Raw genomic sequence first — 17,769 nt, forward strand, 5'->3', positions numbered from 1 at the left:
GGTAATTTCTTAATTAAAATCTGGTGTGCCCGGCCCTAAAACTTTCAAATGTAAGCAGCGTGGCGGTGCAGCAGAGAAGAGCAGCCTGTTCTGAAGCACGGGGCGCTCTGCATCTGCTTGCTCTTTGGTGTTTCATCCACGACCAGATAATCTGGTTAATTAGTGTTTCCATGCTGAACGTATTTTTCCTTCTTCACTCCTTGAACAGTCAGATCTTGATGACTTAAGCTGGTTCACCCCAAAATAGCCAGCACTTGGAAAAAAAAACATCCCTGAGCCTCCCTGCGGTCTCCTCATCTGTCAAGCAGAGGTGGCAACGCTCAGCTGTCCATGTAGGGATTCAGAGATGAAGGCTGTCATTTATTAAAGCCATTTGGGGACTCGTGTGTGAGAGAGGGACATTCCTGAGTTGGGGAGCTGATGACAGTGAGTCTGGAAGACTTCATTTCCATCTCGGCGCGGCTGTTTCCCCTTCCTGCCGGGACTGGAGCCGTTTGGCAGGATGGGGGGAACCTGCAGAGCTCACTCCGATGTTCTGCAGATAAGTAAGAGAAACGATCATCTTCCTGATAACTGTTCTGGCTCTTATATATGGGGAACTTGCCTTTAAAATTGTGTTTAGGATGTCTTCCACGCCTTCCCTTCCCCCGGGAAACACTGGGAGGAAGCTCAATGTCTTATCTCTGTAAAACCACCTTTACTCTCTGTGTCTTCCTTGATAACAAGTGGGTGGCTGCCACTTACTCAACCAGTTCTGGGTGAAATGGTCCAGAACTGTCGCTGTGCGCGATGTTTTTGACACAAAAGATGCTTCAATGAAACAAACCCAGTAATTTCCATGGAACTGCAGTAAAATACCTCTTGTAGCTAATTATCTGCTTAGTTAACATAGTAATACATGATTCTGTAAAAGGCTAAATAGATTAAATAGAAGTGGAAGTTTCTTGTAAAAGCCGTTGATTGCTTTATATGCTAATCACCGTTAATTATTTAACACAACGCTTTCAGGGATTATTTGTTCTGAAAGCGGCTGAGAGGATCAGAAAGATTGAGGTGTCACTCTGCAAAGACCTGTTTCCCCATCCATTTGCAAATTTTGGCATTTTGAGAAGCCTCTGCAATGGGGTTAAGAGTTTCCCGAGTCAGCAAAGGTGCGTTATTTCAACAGCTGATCCTAGATAATCCGCGTAGCCCAGCTCGGTTCCCTGTCAAAGCTATGGTGCTTTGGCACAAGGGTTTGGTGAGATGTTCTGCTGATCCAGTGAAGCCGGTATTGCCCGGCGGGATCAGTATGGTGTGATGCAGGAGAGCTGCTGTCCCAGGCCTCCAGGGGTGCGAAGGTAGAAAAAGCTCTCGGATCCTTTAGCAGCAGCTATTCCCTTTGTTCCTCCTGGAAAGGTATCTTGTCATCCCACACTGCCAGCCTGGAAAACGTGGGGGAGAGTTAAATCACAAGGGAAATTTTTTTATTTATTTTTTTTTAAAAAACAACCCTCCCCCCCCCCATTTTGCAGATTCCAAGGTGGAAAGAAGCCGGCGGGAGTGAGGGAGCGCAGCTGCCGGTGCGCACAGCAGCTGGAACGGGCTGGCACGGGAGAAGCTGTGTGGTGGGTCCCTGTAAAAAGCACACTTGTTCGCGAAAAGAAATGTAAAGTTTCCAGAGCGAATGCCCTGGGAACAGAGAAACAAGCGTTTCTGTGTGAGAGGGGACAAACTCTGTAGGGAACGTTCTCACTCAAATACCCACATGCCAGGAATTTCCCAGTGCCGCCCGACACGGCATTTGTCACCGACTAAGCTTCAGGCTAAGGCACGGTCTGGTGGAAAGCACTATGGAGGAGCCAAAGGCAATTTGTTTAAATGCAGTGGTAAGGAGGAAGATGTGGGTTCCTCTGTGCCTCCTGGGGCTTGCTTTGCTCTGTGGGGACATCCGCACAGGCTTCTTTTTCACTGCTTTCTTGGGTACAGGGAGCAAAACAGTCTAGTCCATCCTTCTGCCTCCAGGGCAGGATCCACACTCCCTAAACCATGTCTGTCTCACCTGCAGTCACCTGAGTGTTTTATTAGCCTTGCTATTTAAGATATTTATAAAAAAAACATCTGAATCTGCAGTTTTAATCAGTGACTATTTGCCCTTTTCTATTTGGAGCAATGTTCTGACATAGTTATTGTATCTATGGCTGCATAAGCCATTTCACTTCTTTTCGTTGTCATGTTTTCTAGACTTCACATCGTTCCCATTGCTTTCCTCTGGATTCTCTCCAGTTAATTCACATCATTTCTTGAAATGAAGTGCTCAGAGTAGACATGCCCTATTTCAGTTCCCTTTTTTGTCTGCGGGGAAAGCTGTTGCCTTTGCGTGATGGAGAGCAAACCGGAGAGCGAGCTCTCCGAAGGAGTGCGAGAGAGCTGGTGTCCAGGGACTCATTTGAAGGTCTTATCTGGAATAGAAAACAGAAGAAAAATCAAGATATTTCATTAAAATAATAAGCTATGTTTTATTATATGCTCCTCAGGGTTGGTGTAGGGGAAAAGTTTCTGCATGAAACCAGACCCCCATTGCTCACTCAGCAGTGGGAACCGTCAGGAGGCAGCTCTCCATCCGAGCGCTTCTCAGCAGCAGGAGCCCTACTGAGAGATGGTCCAGCCAAGCGACAGCCGTGAGACTCTCTTGGTGACACAGGGTCCCTCCTGCCAGGCTCTGCAGCCCAGGTTTGTTTCGCTGCTCTCGCAGGTGAAGGAACCCACCGCCTGGGAGGTCAGACTTGCTTGGGGAGCTCAAGATCGGGCACAAACATCCACAGCACTGATTGCAAGGAGTTGGTTTTGGCAAATGGTCCATATTGAAAATGACCCTGGGAGAAGAGGAGCTTGTGTTTTATTTTTCTGCGTTTTCACAAAATCCCAGACTGGTGGGAGTTGGAGGGGCCCTCTGGAGCTCCCCCATCCCCCCCCCCGCCAGAGCAGGGGCCCCTCCAGCAGTGGCACAGGACAGCGTCCAGGCGGGGTTGGGATGGCTCCAGAGGGGGAGCCTCCCCCACCTCTCTGGGCAGCCTGTGCCACTGCTCTGCCACCCTCACAGCAGAGAAGACCCTCCTCAGGTGGAGATGGAACCTCCTATGGTCACGTTTGTGCCCGTTCCCTCTTGTCCCATCACTGGGCACCACTGAGGACAGACTGTTCCCATCCCCCCGGCACCCTCCCTTGAAGGATTGATAAGCATTGATAAGATCCCCCTCAGTCTTCTCTTCTCCAGACTAAAAAGCCCCAAGTCCCTCAGCCTTTCGAGGGTGTTTTCAGTCACCTGTGGTTTTGCTTTTTGTTTCAGCTGTGGAAGCCGTGCGCTTATGTGTGAATGCCGGGGTGCGAAGGATTGCAGTTGTCTTTGTTCATTAAAACAATCTGATGGTCCCGTCCTGTCCCCCCCGCCCCCCCCACCTGCAGCCTGTGACCCAAAGTGATATTTTACACTTCGCTGCCTGCTTCCCGCTGCCTCCCGTGAGCATCAACAGCTTCAGCCCTGACCCCTGTGTATTTCTTCCGTTTATTTGTTATGTTCCCTATTACCTGTAGCAGCTGCCTGGACTAATTACACAGCTCTTTGCGGCTCCCCCGGGGCAGGCAAAGTTGGTGTCTGTGCGTTATAGTGTATAAATCAAGTTTGCATTTCCTCACCTTTTTTCATGGTCTGGTCTTTCCTCATTTCCTTTTAATGAGGCCGTGGAGGATAGTCAGCGCGTTGTGTTATCACCTTTGCCAACGTTTAATTGTATTTGGCTTTATGGTGTCAGCCGTGGCCGTGAAAAAATCCGTACAGATACCCTCAATTTCACATCATCGGGGAAGAGGGATATGTAACACCTTCCAACAAGAAAAGCACGAAACACACATTTGAAGCAATGCAAGTAAAGCCAAATGGACCCCAAAAATGTCAAAGGTAAAGTTACTGTTAAAAACTGCAATTCCAAAGGGTGATCCTTCGGGACTGCAGTTTGCAGTGGACAAACAGTGCTTGTAAATTACAATTCCAACACTTTTTTTTTTTGAAATATTGAAGCTGTATTCCTTCCTGCCCTCCAACTCCTCCCTGTGCGGTACTTAGCGTGAAGAAGGGGAGAGGCTTCTCCCTGCATGAGTCTTCTCTTTCCTTTGTTCAGAGTTGAAAAGTGACAGAAAGGAGAAAACACAACAGAAAAGATGACTTCCACTGGCGTGTGTTCTGTGGCATTCAGTGGTAACAAAGGGCTAAGAAGGCAGAGATTTAATATTTTGGTGTAACTTGAGTTAGGGAAGAATGCTGCGTATTTTCTGCCTAGAAAGTGAGAAAATTTAGTGGGATTTTTTTAACATAAAATAGCTAGTTTTGCAAACTGTTAAGCTAAAGAAACATTACATCTTAAGGTAACATCAGCTTTACTTTCTGTGTATCCTCTTCTCGAGTACTTGCTCAAGGATGTTTCAGCCCTCTCCGTTACTCACTGTCGGTTTGAGTTTGCAGCGACCTGCAATGAATGCACCTCTTTCTAATCTTAATGGTATACAAACACCAATCTTGTTGATGTCTGTTTTCTAAAAAATAAGTGTTGAACTTGTAGCTGTTTGTAGAATTCTTGTTTTAAACTCTGCCTCCAAATGCTCTGTAACTTACCACCAGAATGATGGGCAATTCAGCATGTTTGTGTGGTTTTTTCCTCTTAAAGCAAATGCCCTTAAAAGGCTGCCTTAAACCGAGAAATAGCTGTGTATTCTCTAAATGTGATAGATCAGGCAGTGTAGGAGAAAAAAAAAGCAACTTCATTGTTGTGCTTTGGATAGAAACTAGCAGCAAAAAACCATTTGTCAGTCTTTCATGATTTGTTGTAATACACTGGACCGTGGAAGGTTCCAAATCGATGCACATTCCCTATAGAAGTGTTTCTACTTGGTTAACCAGGTTAAACCACTTAGCTCTTATTTTATTATCTCATTAGCAATCAAAAATCCATGTTTTAGGGCTCCACGTCGATGTAGTTACATGGACAGCCCTTGAAATTTGCCAGAATCCCCTGGACTCCACTAATTCTAATTGAAGTTGGCACAAATTTGAAACGCAGGCAGCGATAAGCTGTCCTGATTCTTGGAGCATTGCAGAGCAGCATGTGAAATGCTTATTATATGAGGTTATTGGATCAGATTTAACCATTTTAGGGCAAAGATAATTTTGCTAGGGAGCTAAAAAATGGGTCCACATGATGATGTGCATTCCTCTACAAATCAGTATGAGATGCAAGTGCAATTGCACGTGAACTTGGCGTGTTGAGCAGCAGAGCTTGTCCGGTGTTCATGGAGATGATCACTCGAGTCCTTTCAGTCTTTAGTTTTCGATGAAATTTAAACAAATTTTGTAAATGTAGGCTTGTCCTGGCTGTTGCCTGACTTTGCAGACAAGAGTAGACCCCAGCCATCGTCCCCACTCCTCCACTCCCTGCCCTGGTCTTTGTCTCCACTTCTCCAGTTCAGGTAGACCTGGTATGATAGACTCTCCCAGCAGCCCTCCTTCCTTCCTCCTGTGGACAATGCTGATTGCTAATGGCTTGTTTGTATCACAAGTGCAATGATTGTATTTTCTGCTTTTAGAGATTTACGCTTCAACCACATCAAGGAGATACAACCTGGAGCCTTCAGAAGACTGAAGAACCTCAACACACTGTAAGTTCCGCTCGGTGCTCCTGCGATGAAGATATCCATTTATTACTTATGTTTGTGCTATCCCCTATAACGGCTTAAAGATGGCCTTGGTCTTTTAGTTATTTCAGCCAAGTTGTGCATATCCAACTAAAGCTTTAAAATTCTCTTTGTTTTACCCTGGCTCGTGTTTCTTACTCTTTTTAATTAAATGTGCATTTTACTAACTTCCATTTAGGCAATTAACGTGTCTCTTTAAAGAAAAATTTAAAAGTCCTGATGCATACTGTCACTGCCTGAGGATGTTTCAGCAGGTATGGCTTTATGGCCCGTAAAAGCAGTTCTGGCCTGGGATCAAGATAGCAGAAGGATGCATTAAAATCATAGAATCATAGTATGGTTAGAGTTGGAAGGGAGCTTGAAGATCATCTCGTTCCATCCCCCCTGCCCTGGGCAGGGACACCTCCCCCCAGCCCAGGTTGCTCCAAGCCCCGTCCACCCTGGCCTTGAACACCTCCAGGGATGGGGCAGCCACAGCTTCTCGGGGCAACCTGGGCCAGGGGCTCACCGCCCTCACAGGGAAACATTTCTTCCTGATATCTGATCTAAATCTCCCTTCTTCCAGTTTGAAGCCATTCCTCCTCGTCCTATCACTCCATGTCCTTGTAAAAAGTCCCTCCCCAGCTCTCCTGGAGCCCCTTTAGGCACTGGAAGAGGCTCTAAGGTCTTCCCGGAGCCTTCTCTTCTCCAGGCTGAACCCCCCCAACTCTCCCAGCCTGTCCTCCCAGCAGAGGTTCTCCAGCCCTCCCAGCATCTCTGGGGCCTCCTCTGGCCCCGCTGCAACAGGTCCATGTCCTTCTTATGTTGGGGGCTCCAGAGCTGGACGCAATATTCCAGGTGGCGTCTCACAACGGTGGAGTAGAAAGGCAGAATCACCTCCCTCTTCTTCCTTTCGATGACCTTCTGAAACGCATAAACCTCATTAGTTGCTCTACGTGACTTTGAAGCGAGACTGGATCCTTCCAAATGCTGTCTTGTCCCTATGCCTTGCCCTGGAATAAACGCCTACATTTACCCTACTGCAGATAGGAATGGGAGTAGACAGCAGTTCCTTCAGTCTTGCATCCCAGCCGGAGCAGGCATGCTCACAGCGGTGTGACAAACTACTCCGCTAACAAGTTTCTCACTCTGCTCAAAGGAAATAGTGGGAACCTTTGCTGCTTCTTGCTGCTGTAAGGCTGAGGGTTTGCAGATAGATATGAGTGCATCTGCACTGTGTAGCCAAGAAGTTGAAAACAAACCAGGTCCCAAATCAGGAACAGAAGCTGTGTCGGCACAGCACTGTGCTGGATGTAATTGGCTTGTTGAGACTCAGCTCTGATTATTCGAGCTGTAACACGGCGCTAACAGCTATAAGATTTCCAGGTCCAAGCTCAAATCTCTCTGCGAGGCAAACCGGCAAGCTTGGGAACCTGCACTGTACAGCAGACGTTCGTATTTCCTAGGTTCGTACGTTTGTGGTCCCAAGTGGCAAGAGAAAGTCCAGATTGTTTTTTTCTGTCTGACCTTGAGAGATCTGAAGTCCCTGATCCTGTAAACATGGCAGTGCTGAAAGAAGGAAGACCTGGGCAATAGGGCTTTCAGTCACCTGTAAGAAGTTATAGCAAGGGTGGGAATACAGCAGAACTTTATCATCAAGATGTTCACAGAATCCCAGACTGGTGAGGGTTGGAAGGGCCCTCTGGAGCTCCCCCATCCCACCCCCCGCCAGAGCAGGGGCACCTCCAGCAGTGGCACAGGACGGCGTCCAGGCGGGTTTGGGATGGCTCCAGAGGGGGAGACTCCCCCACCTCTCTGGGCAGCCTGTGCCACTGCTCTGCCGCCCTCACAGCAGAGAAGGCCCTCCTCAGGTGGAGATGGAACTGCCTATGGTCAAGTTTCTGTTCATCCAGAGCACAAGAACAGCCCATGTTAATCTCTCAAACAGCACCACGTGATACTTAATTACCAAAAATAATAGAGAGAAAGGGTACTTTGGATGGATTTCTGTCATTTGAGATAGGGTCAGATAGAGTGATAAATGTGACTAAAATATCCAGAGAGAAAATAGAGTCTGAGTCCGTAGGGTTTTACCTTATCACAAAGCTTTGCTGGGGCATCTTAATCTCCAGACCTGCTCTTCCACCCCTGAAGCTCTCCTGAGTTGAGAAAACAAACCGTTCCAAATTATGTCATCTCTGTGTGATGTAGACAGATGTTTGGCAGGCAGCTCGGCAGGACCGCCAGGCCAGTTTCAGCCGAACCCTGGGGAAACTAAGGATGCTGGCAGGCCTTCACTTGGAGAGACGCTCCACCCAACCTGCAGAGCTTTGTAAGAGCTCCCAGTTCCTGCCCTGCCAGTGCCTTGGTCTGGGCAGTTCCCTAACATCTGCAAGACTTCTGCTTCTTTCTTTCTTTCTTTCTTTCTCACTCCTGCCACTCTGCTTAAAGCTAGATATAGACACGCAGCCTGGCTGAGATGGGAAGACCTGTCTATAATACCTGTTTATGCTCCATGAATCGGTCCGATTCTTTTTGCTTTCCGTCTCCACACTCACCTGGACAGGGACCTCAAGGACAGCAAGTCCATGAACAGATACTAAAGGGAATAGGCACAAATGTACTCCCTAACATCCCTAACCTCGTGGTTATGGATGCCAGGGCGGTAAGAGGAATGTGTTTTGCACAGATGGTGGACAGGCTGTCCTGCTTTCCCCAAATACTGTCCTGCGGCCATCGGCAGAGCTGGAATACTCAATTAGGTGAAACACTGCTCTAACAAAATACTGCAGTTTTATATTTGAATTCTGAAAATCAACTGGTTTTGCAAATGAAACCTTTCCATTTAGATAGTACTTCGTATGCTTGGTTGTATTGCCGGGTTTGGCCAGCAAACTGGAAAAATCAGTTATTCTCACACTGGTAGTAGTTAACTCCCGTGGATGAGGAACTTGATAACTGAATGAAAGAATGTCAGACCTCATGGTCCTAAAGCAAATTTCTCTCCAGGAACTTTGGTTTGTCCAATTCCCACATTAAAACTGATAAGAGCTGAAGAATTTGCTGTTTTTTCTTAGATGGTAAACTTTTGCCTGAGGACTCATATAGGTCCTCAAGTGATAAAGAGAATAAATCCTTTAAAATCCCTGAGAGACTTGCTGGGAAAGTTTGGCCAGAATATTTGAAGCAAGAGGTTTGGAGGAGAGCATAGCTCAGGTTCCGTATGCAGAGCTCTGAGCTTGCAGCTTTCTGCCGTGGGACTTAAATAAATGTTCCTTAAGTAAACAAATGCTTTTAAAAGAGCCTTTTCCTACAGTGCTTTGGCCTGGCAGAGGAAGGGCAGCAGATTCTGGTAAAGCTTCTGTTCTGCACCTCCTTTTGGGCAGGATGGCTGTAGTATGTCCAAGTTTGACAGTTTATAAACCACCCTGATAAGGAAACCTTTGTAGGCTGCGTTGGACGTGGGGAGGTGGGCTGTGAGGCTGTCGGAAGAGGAGCCTGCGGGGAATGTCCAGTGGGGCTTTTTGACATTTCCAACCTTCCCCTGGCTCTCCTCTCTTCTTTTGTCTCCCTGGTGTGGGAGATTTGATAAATTACAGAGTACTACTTTAAAATTAAAAACAGGAGCGCTGTTTGTCTGTGGAATAGATACAGCCGTGATATGTTTCTGGCTGGGAACTCCTGGTACGGCACCACAGGTACCAAGCACTGATCCTAAATGCTGCACCTCGGGGCTTGCTCGTCGGCTGTCTGCAGTGTTGTGTGCATTGGAGAAGTCCTCTTGGGCTAAAGGTCTTGAAGTTGAAGGTTTCCTCATCCCTTCCTATTGCCTCTTCACAGTTCCCATGCAGATGTTGGTGTCAGGATCTCCTCTGTGTATTTTTAAACCATGAATATGTCCCTCGGTAAAAAAAAATAAACAAATAGGGTAGCAGGGAGAGGGAGGGGAAAAAACTCCTGTATGCCATCCACAAAATACCCGCAGCTCCTCAGCAGATGTTTGGGTTGGGTTTGCCAACGCCAGCCGCATCGCTTAACCCAACGTTAGCTCACAGCGGGTGGTGGACTGTGGAAGACAGCAAACACATCGCAAGCCCATGGTGAGGCACAGTGTGTCATTGCTTTCCAGTTTTTGCTCCTTTAGGTCATCTTTGGGTGGGGATGGATGATGACACCCCTGCATGACTGTCCCCTTACGTGTTCCCACAAGAGGTCAGCCTCCTGCCAGGGTGACCCAACTGGTCGATTGCTGTGTTTCGAAACCAAGGCCATCACAACCAAAGGGTTGCTGCTGCTTGAGTCTCTCCAGCATTGTCTACACAAATGTCCAGTACTGGGATCAAATCACTATTTCTTAACTTCCCCATTTCGTTCTGCCTGTGGCATGGGCACCCTAGAGAGTAGGGACTCTGGTGACCACATCATAGTATATGCTTCTGCTTGTACCTTTGCCCTGTCAGTGTCCTTGCTCACATTGTATTCCTCTTTCTGCTGAGGTGAGAGCAAAAGGCGCTTCTAGTGAGCACTGCAGCTCTCCTTTAGATGCTGCTTTTAAAGGGTTTCAGGATGAATGGCAGGAGTAACGTGGAGGCTCTGTCTTGAACCCTCTGGTAGCTCTTGAGAGAACATGTTCGTGTCAGCAAGGAGGGGATGTCGGAGCCTGTTTGGATCTCAGAATAAAAGTTTCCCCCTCAAATATGGGAAATGGCTATTCCAGATCGTTCTGTCAGCAAGGGAGAATGCATGGCTGAACATTAAACTCACTTTTTCGCCCCCTTTAAATGCCCCACGTGATGATTTCTATTAATGGTGAGAAGAAAAAAATAGTTGTTATGTCACAACGACTGTAGCATGTGGTTTGTCAAATGAAATGAGGAAAGAGTACACGTTTTGAGTCTGAATTCTGTACTGTCACATCATTTAATACATTCTTCAAAACAGAAAACGACTCATTTAATGCAACTTAAGCCTGTGTTTGGCAACCGGGAGAGAGGGTGGGGAAGGAGAAGGGAGGGGCGGTCAGGACATAAAACCTAAAGGAAACCGAATGTAAAATGTTCTCTTAGTGAATCTGGGCCAGATCTCATGGTGCTTGTATATCTCAAACCTCCCAGAAGAATTTTTCATGAATAAAACCTGTATGATTGAGTCCACCTCCTCATTTGGAGCCCAATTCACCAGCTGGCACAAAGGGGAATGCCACATCATTTTGCTATCTTTTGATAAGCTCCAGGAAATGTACTTCCGATACTTTTAATTTAGCTTGTTTTGCTAAAGGGTATACTTAAGACACGCATCAATAATGATCTTTCCAGCTTCTGTCTGCCAGAGCGTTTATTCCCAGCAGGTCCGGTTAGCAGTAGAGCTTAGCATTCAGTCCTCTTTAACATTAGCAGGAATTTGGGCAGTTTGCTATTGATTGCAGCTGGGATCGATATCCAGGTCATGCCAGGATTTTGCAGCCTTCTCTGCCTGGGTGAATTGCACAGGAGTCGAGAGCAGACAGCGGTGCACAAGCTTTCTAAAGGCTTTCTAGGAGCCAGATGTGCTGTCTTGTCTATGGATTTCTCTGAAAGCAGCATTTTGGAATATGTGGGCTATGGTGGACTTCATAAATTATCTCACTTTTGAGTTTTTTCCAGAACATATCCTTCTATTACAATGGGGAATCCTGAGACAGGAAACAGAAATGGCTTCTTCCATACGCTTTTTAACCTTTAATCGGGCAATGAGCAAATTTGTAAGGATCAGACGATGAGATAAGAGGCCTGTGTACTGCATGCCATCTGAACTTCCAGTATTTGTCTTACTTGGCTTGGATCACTGATTACATCCCCTTGAACTGTCCTAAATAGCCAAGACAAAAAAAAAAAAACCCAAGGACTAGGTTAATGCTTTTGAATAGCACCAAAATGCAGTCAGACAACACGTTGCAATTTGAAATCCCCTCTGGACTTCAGTCCTGGTCTGAACTCATTGCATTAAAGATAAAGGGTCAGTGAAGGAGTCCAGACCGTTGCGGTGCTGCTGGTGTCACCCTGCCTCCAGGACCTGCTCACCTGGCCGTTGTCTCGTGTCCCCTGTGAAACGGGCGGCCGATACCCGTTGCGTGGCAGGGGACAGGTGCTCACATCCATGGGAATGACATCGGAGCTGGCACCTGTCTATCAGCCCATCCAGCATCCTCAGAAGTGGAGCCAAGGATCAGATAAGAGAGAACAAGATGCCTTCGTCCTCCTCTGGCTGAAGATGAAAGCGCCCTGAGAGAGGGCAGGGAAGGGAGCGTGCACGGTTGGTGCCTGTGTTGTCTTTGTCCTGCGGGTAAATAGACAAAACCCCTCTCCCGCGCTGCTCTCAAGCAGTTATTTCCAGTCCTTGGGTGTTCGGTCATCAAATAAACCTTTGGATTGGTGTTCAGGGGCTGTATTTCCACACAGCGTATCTGGCTGTCAAAGCAGGGTCGTGTGTTCCAAGGACTTGACATCATTTTTGCATCCTTATGAGAGAAATTGGGTTGTTTAACCTCAGCCGTGTGTATTGAGCCATTGCTTCCAGCTGTGCAGAAACTTTCCAGCAACTTTCTGCCTTAACCTCTTCGGGCTGCTTGTCCACAACCCTGGCAACGTGCAGATTGGTAGTGGCACCCGCATCTATGGTGGCAGGGTAGATGGTCAAAAAAGGATGGTCAAATCGAGGGTAGGGGGATTTTTCTCAATCCCTTATTGTTCTGACTTCTAAAGGTTTCTTTGCACAGGAGTTTCTTACGTGGTTTTTGGAGCCTTAATGTAATACTCTGTCTGAGAACAAGGTGGTGGAACGCTGGTGTGACTCAAGTCCCTGGCGGTAACATGTGAAGCTGCCATAATATGTGTCTGGCACCTTTTATCTTTGCATCCCTGAGGCAGTTGATTTTATCTTCATCTTTTTTTCCCCACACGTTTTCTTCCATTTTTCCTCATCTCTTTGTCTTTTGTCTCCATCCTTTACCCGCGCAAACTCTTCTTCCCAGGAGGGGACCTTTTCTCGTAGTGCCAGAGGTGGGCTCGTGCACTGCCTACCCTATTTTCTCCAGCAAAGTGGGACAAAAGATTGGGCTTTACTACTGGGAAAGTGCTGAGCTGTCTTCTCACCTGCTGTCTGGTGGCAGATTGTTTCTGAGGAGCGTGGCTATCACGAAAAGAAGCTTTTAAAATAGAAAGTGCACATCCAGTGCACGTGTTAAATTTGACCCAACGTTGTAAGGTCTGGCTGCTGGCAGAGGGAATAGCAGTTTTTCCTACAACACTAGAAAAACAAATCTTTGCAGTATATGGTCGCAGCTCTCCCCTCTATCCACATCTCCATTTAGGAATTTTAAAACTAATTGTAGCCGGTGAAATCCTCGCTCTGAGCTATTGGGCTGTAAGCTCCACCAGCTCTGCGGCCGCAGCGAGGTTTGCCAGATGTGAACATCAGTGGGATACCACGGTGAAAGACCCACAGGAGTGTGGTTGGGCAGCCACGGCGAATAGTTAAACGTCGTCTTATTAAAGAGCTATTTATAAGTGATTTATTTCGTTTTCTCGGCGTTGGGCTTGGCAGTGGTTGCAGAAGAGGTTTCTGTAACATTCGGCTGGGTGGTTACCGCCGTTGCACACAGCGTGGTTATTACAAAGCTGAGCTGTGTTTCTGGCCATTGGCACCGGTCAGCATTTGCAGGCACAGTCATGGCAACTGCGTATACAAGTCGGAGGTTGCTTGCCAACGCGATGTTGTCCATAGGTTTTGTATTAAAATCTGGCACGGGGCTCTCTAGATCGAAAGAGGCCGTCTCTGAACAGCCTCACCGGTCAGATCTGTATTTATTTGTTTTTCCTTTGCACATATTTGTATACAAAGTGGTCAGAACAAAGCATTACCGTTTTATAACTCCACTGTCAACTGGTATTTTAAACTGTGTTTATACACTTAAAAACTGGCTCTGCGTGCCCCTGTTCACACGCTGTTGAATGCAACCAAGCACCTTCAAAAGGCGCTGCGGTTGTACAAGAGTGGCAGCAGTGATTTAATGTCTCCCTCCCCTCCGCTTCCTTCTGCATGTCTCCTTTCCCCTCATCCCTTTCCTGGCCAAAATTGTAACTTTGGGGTGAAAACCACTGTGGCACAAGGTAAAGTCTTTGAACGTTGTACATATTGGAAGGACTTGGCACCTCTGGGCAAGAAATCTTCTCATTGGCTTAGCTGGTGTATCCCAACTTTGATCTGCTAACCCCTTTAAATCTTAAACTCTGTGAAACATGGGCTCAGGATTTTTCAGTGAGTATCCAGGAACAGAAATGCCACAAAGTCTCACATGTGCTGCATTAACCAGTTTTTCTTTCTTGATTTGAACAGGCTGCTGAACAATAATCAAATAAAACAAATTGTGAGAAGATCCTTTGAAGATCTGGAGAACCTGAAATACCTGTGAGTTGGTAGCTCAGTAGTTTCTTAACCTCTTTGAAATTTAGCAACCCACTTTTAATGTTTGCCAGTCAAGGATGTATTTTCTGTGCTCGGAATTTCTGGATGTTAATGTCACAGCTATGAAACATTGCCCCTGAATCCACTCAGCAAGCTCTGCTTTGTGTTGAGGTTCATAGCTGTTTCCTGCGTCTCTTCAAACCACAACTGCTGATCGGTTAGCCTAATGCTTTTTTCTTTCTCTCCTTTTGAAAGCTACCTTTATAAAAATGAAATTCAGAGCATCCAGCAACATGCCTTCAACGGGCTTCGTTCTCTGGAACAGCTGTAAGTACAAACGCGCCTTGTTTGTTGCTGAGTGTGATGTGCGTAAGAGCTGATTTATTGGCTCCTCTAACCCAAGTGCTGTGTTTCCAGTAGTGGAGAGTACCAGACACTTAACCTGGAGTAGGATGAGGCTTCTACTGTTTTATCATCCAGCTTTGCAAGACTACGTTGGCTTCATCTGAAAACAGCTGGTCTCAGTAGTGGTCTTGGTTAGTTAATGCTGAGGTCTCTTCCTACTGACGTCCCATATGTTTTCTCCTGACCTTAAACCTCTGGAACATAGGAAGAGCCCAGCTGTGCTTCCGATTCCCTTTACATCCAAGGACCTTACGATGGGAGGAGGTAGGGGTCTGTAGGATGGCTCGAAGCCGCAGGCAGCTGGCCTGCTGTGTTTATGTCTGCTGGGACTCCCGGAGCAGTGAGTAGGATCTGGCCCTTTGCTCGAAATGAGGTGCTGGTCGAGTTTCTCTCTTATCCAAACTTTTGCTGAGAACAAATGGATGAAGTGCAAGCTGAGAGCTGGGGCAGCGGGGTATTTGTGGGAGCGACGGTGGTGCTCGCATGCTGTAAAGCATCTGGAAACTGCAATAGGGGGAAGATAATGGGTCCAAACAAACGAAGTAATGACCTTTCCTCCAAGCTGCGTGGCACTCTGGGATGAAAGGGGCCTCACATGTTCCCTGGCAGCTGGAGCCCATCACAGTGACACTCTAGCAGTCCTTATTTGCTCCCCTTCTGTGTATTGCAAATCTGTGCTGTTTATTCAGTCAAAGGAGTTTTGATTTTTTTTGACTCTTAGTGCTCCACGCTCAAGGTGAGATGGGAAGACTGAGGTCTGACTCTCCTGTAGTCTCTTGCTAAAATGGGATTAGATTTTTCATGCCGGGGACATGATATATTGTGTGCTTGTGGGTAAATACATGTGTACATACGGAGGGAGTGTGAGCATGGATGTTTGAAGTAGAGGAATTCTTTGCATGGCTGGAGAACAGGGACCAAAGGTGAAACCATTCTAATTCATGGATTGTGCCAAATGACAGCGTTTATAGGGCTGGAACGTAACTCAGGATTTTGCTCTAAAAGGGATAGGATTCAGCTTGCTCTCCAGGCTGACAGCAGAGGCGGACAGAGTATAACGGGAAGTTTCAGGCAACCTTAGTAATAGGTGTGCTGCCAGCCTTGTGTACAAGATGGTTTTTCACCAGCCAGCTCAGCAAGGATGCCTGGGAGAAAACATAGGAAGCAGATACCGGCTCAGCTACGCTTAGAGAGGAGATGATGCTGGCCACGGCGATATTTTAACAATAAGCGTTCCAGACTTGATGTCACGAATAAAAGAAAAAACCCCAACAAAACCAACAAACAACCCGCTGAAAGTCCCATCTGTTTTCAATCTCAGGCAGGCACGATTCCAAAAGAATTAGCTTTGCTCAAATCCTACCCCGTTTTCCTGTACCCCACAAGCCGGCTTTTCAAGAAAAACTATAACCCGATTGATGGACGGTATCAGATGCTTTCCTCAAGGTCCAAAGCAATGACAGCAGACATCTGAGACTTATTAAAGCATGTACGTCTCTCCCCGCTGTTGCCCTCCGCTGCAGAATCTGAGTCACCGTCTCTCAGTTTGCGCTCTGATAGTGGACCATTTATCATGAATCCTTCCATTACAAATCAAACAGCCATGTGGCGGCTTAGGCGATGAATTCTCAATGCAGTCAGCTACAATAGCAGAGTGAGCATTTGTAGATCTGTGATTAATCAGCATCCGCTGGGAAATTTATGCCTCTGTAAAATAAGTGGAAAGAGTTTAAGCAACTTTGAAACCATACTGAAACGCATCTAGAGGTCAGGAACACGCCAGTTTTGCCGGTGAATGTCACAGCTAATGGGAACAGGGAGTCTCGGGTATCGTGGCGTGCTGCTCTGCAGACCCCAGGTTTTCTTTGTGGATGGCAAGGGGTGACCTGGGGCAATGCAGAAGGTCTCCCAGGCCTCTGGAACAGCAGGTCACACTTGAGGTTTTAGTGGAACTAAAAGGATTAACCTGCATTAGCAAGAACTGGGCTGTTCACGTTGGTGTGCCATTTAAACCCAAGTGTTCCAGCTGACCGCACCACCTCTGTCTTTGGAGACTCTGCCTTCCCTCTGCAGAAGCAGCACGGCCCGATGGTGGCCGTTTCTGCTCTTGCTGGGTGGCTGCACGTGCTGGAGCCCCTGTTAGAATCACAGGTGAATGCAGGCTGGAAGAGACCTTTGGATGTCTCCAGTCCAACCTTCAGCAACAAGCAGGACCAATTTCCAAGTTTTATCAGGTTGTTCAGGGCCTTTTCCTACAAATTAATTCTCAGCAAACTCATGATCCTGCTGAGAAATGTTGCAGTTCTGAGGTTGGGAACAAGTGCCCTGTGGAAAGGCTATTTCTTCCTTTCTTCCTCCCCAACGATCCAAGGAGGTGTTGGGGAAGGCCGAGGCACTGGGGGATCCCGTACGGCGCTCAGATGGGAGCAGCCGCCGCTGGGTCTCCGTGGGCAGTGCTTTCATCCTGACCCTTAGTGCAGCAGGGAACTCACAGCGATGGTGGTGGTCTTGGGCTTCAGGGAACAGCAAATCTGTTCTCCTTTCTGTGTGTGTTTTAGTTTATTAAGAGACAGAGTAAATAATTGACAGAATAGGGAAAAAACAGTGTTGGCTACTATGTTTGCACATGGAAAGTGGAGATGTTAAGTGAATGCTGGTTTCTCCACATCTGCCCTAAGATGTGCGGTGGGTATCAGTGGGTGTTGGTGGATTTATCTGAAAAGATCTTCTTCTGGCTTTTAAATTGCAAGCTGTAAGCCTGCCCTTTGTGATTTTCTGTGTGACAGCTACCTGCATTTCAACAACCTGGAAAGTCTGGAGCTGGAGACATTCAGTGACCTGCCTAAACTTGAAAGGCTGTAAGTAAAGATGGGACCGTTCTTTCGAGTAAGAGGGTGAGGAGAAGGGGAAAACCACTTCATTTTGTGTAACCGTTTCAGAAGCATAAAGTGTGATCTTCAAAATGGAGAGAAATGCAAGAAGAAGCTTCCTTGAAGAAGGAGGTTTTATGTACTTGTCAAGTAGAAGGGTTACGGAGAATATGCAGGGAATTTCCCGTCTTCTGTTATGTTCACGTTTCCACCTAAGTAGGGGTAAATCTGCAGAAAGCCCTACAGTTGGCCAAGCCAATTGAAATTTTACTCTGACCATAAGGTCAACATTAGTCACTGTTAGGCAGTGAGTACAAAAAAAGGGGGTGGAAAAGAAATAAAGTCAGAA

The 17,769-nt window shown here is 46.9% G+C and overlaps 1 protein-coding gene across 1 annotated transcript in view; it reads left to right on the forward strand.

The window, feature by feature from the left end:
• The window catches only part of LOC104293892 (peroxidasin homolog), a 44,488-nt gene that overhangs the window by 5,130 nt on the left and 21,589 nt on the right, over positions 1-17,769 (forward strand). Inside the window, exons 2-5 of the mRNA XM_009893434.1 lie at positions 5,617-5,688; positions 14,077-14,148; positions 14,401-14,472; positions 17,337-17,408. Of these exons, the coding sequence (XP_009891736.1) occupies positions 5,617-5,688; positions 14,077-14,148; positions 14,401-14,472; positions 17,337-17,408 (288 nt within the window). The remainder of the gene's footprint in view (positions 1-5,616; positions 5,689-14,076; positions 14,149-14,400; positions 14,473-17,336; positions 17,409-17,769) is intronic.

Source organism: Charadrius vociferus, unplaced genomic scaffold (assembly GCF_000708025.1).
Source record: "Charadrius vociferus isolate BGI_N301 unplaced genomic scaffold, ASM70802v2 scaffold259, whole genome shotgun sequence".
In the NCBI taxonomy this organism is placed as follows: Eukaryota; Metazoa; Chordata; class Aves; order Charadriiformes; family Charadriidae; genus Charadrius; species Charadrius vociferus.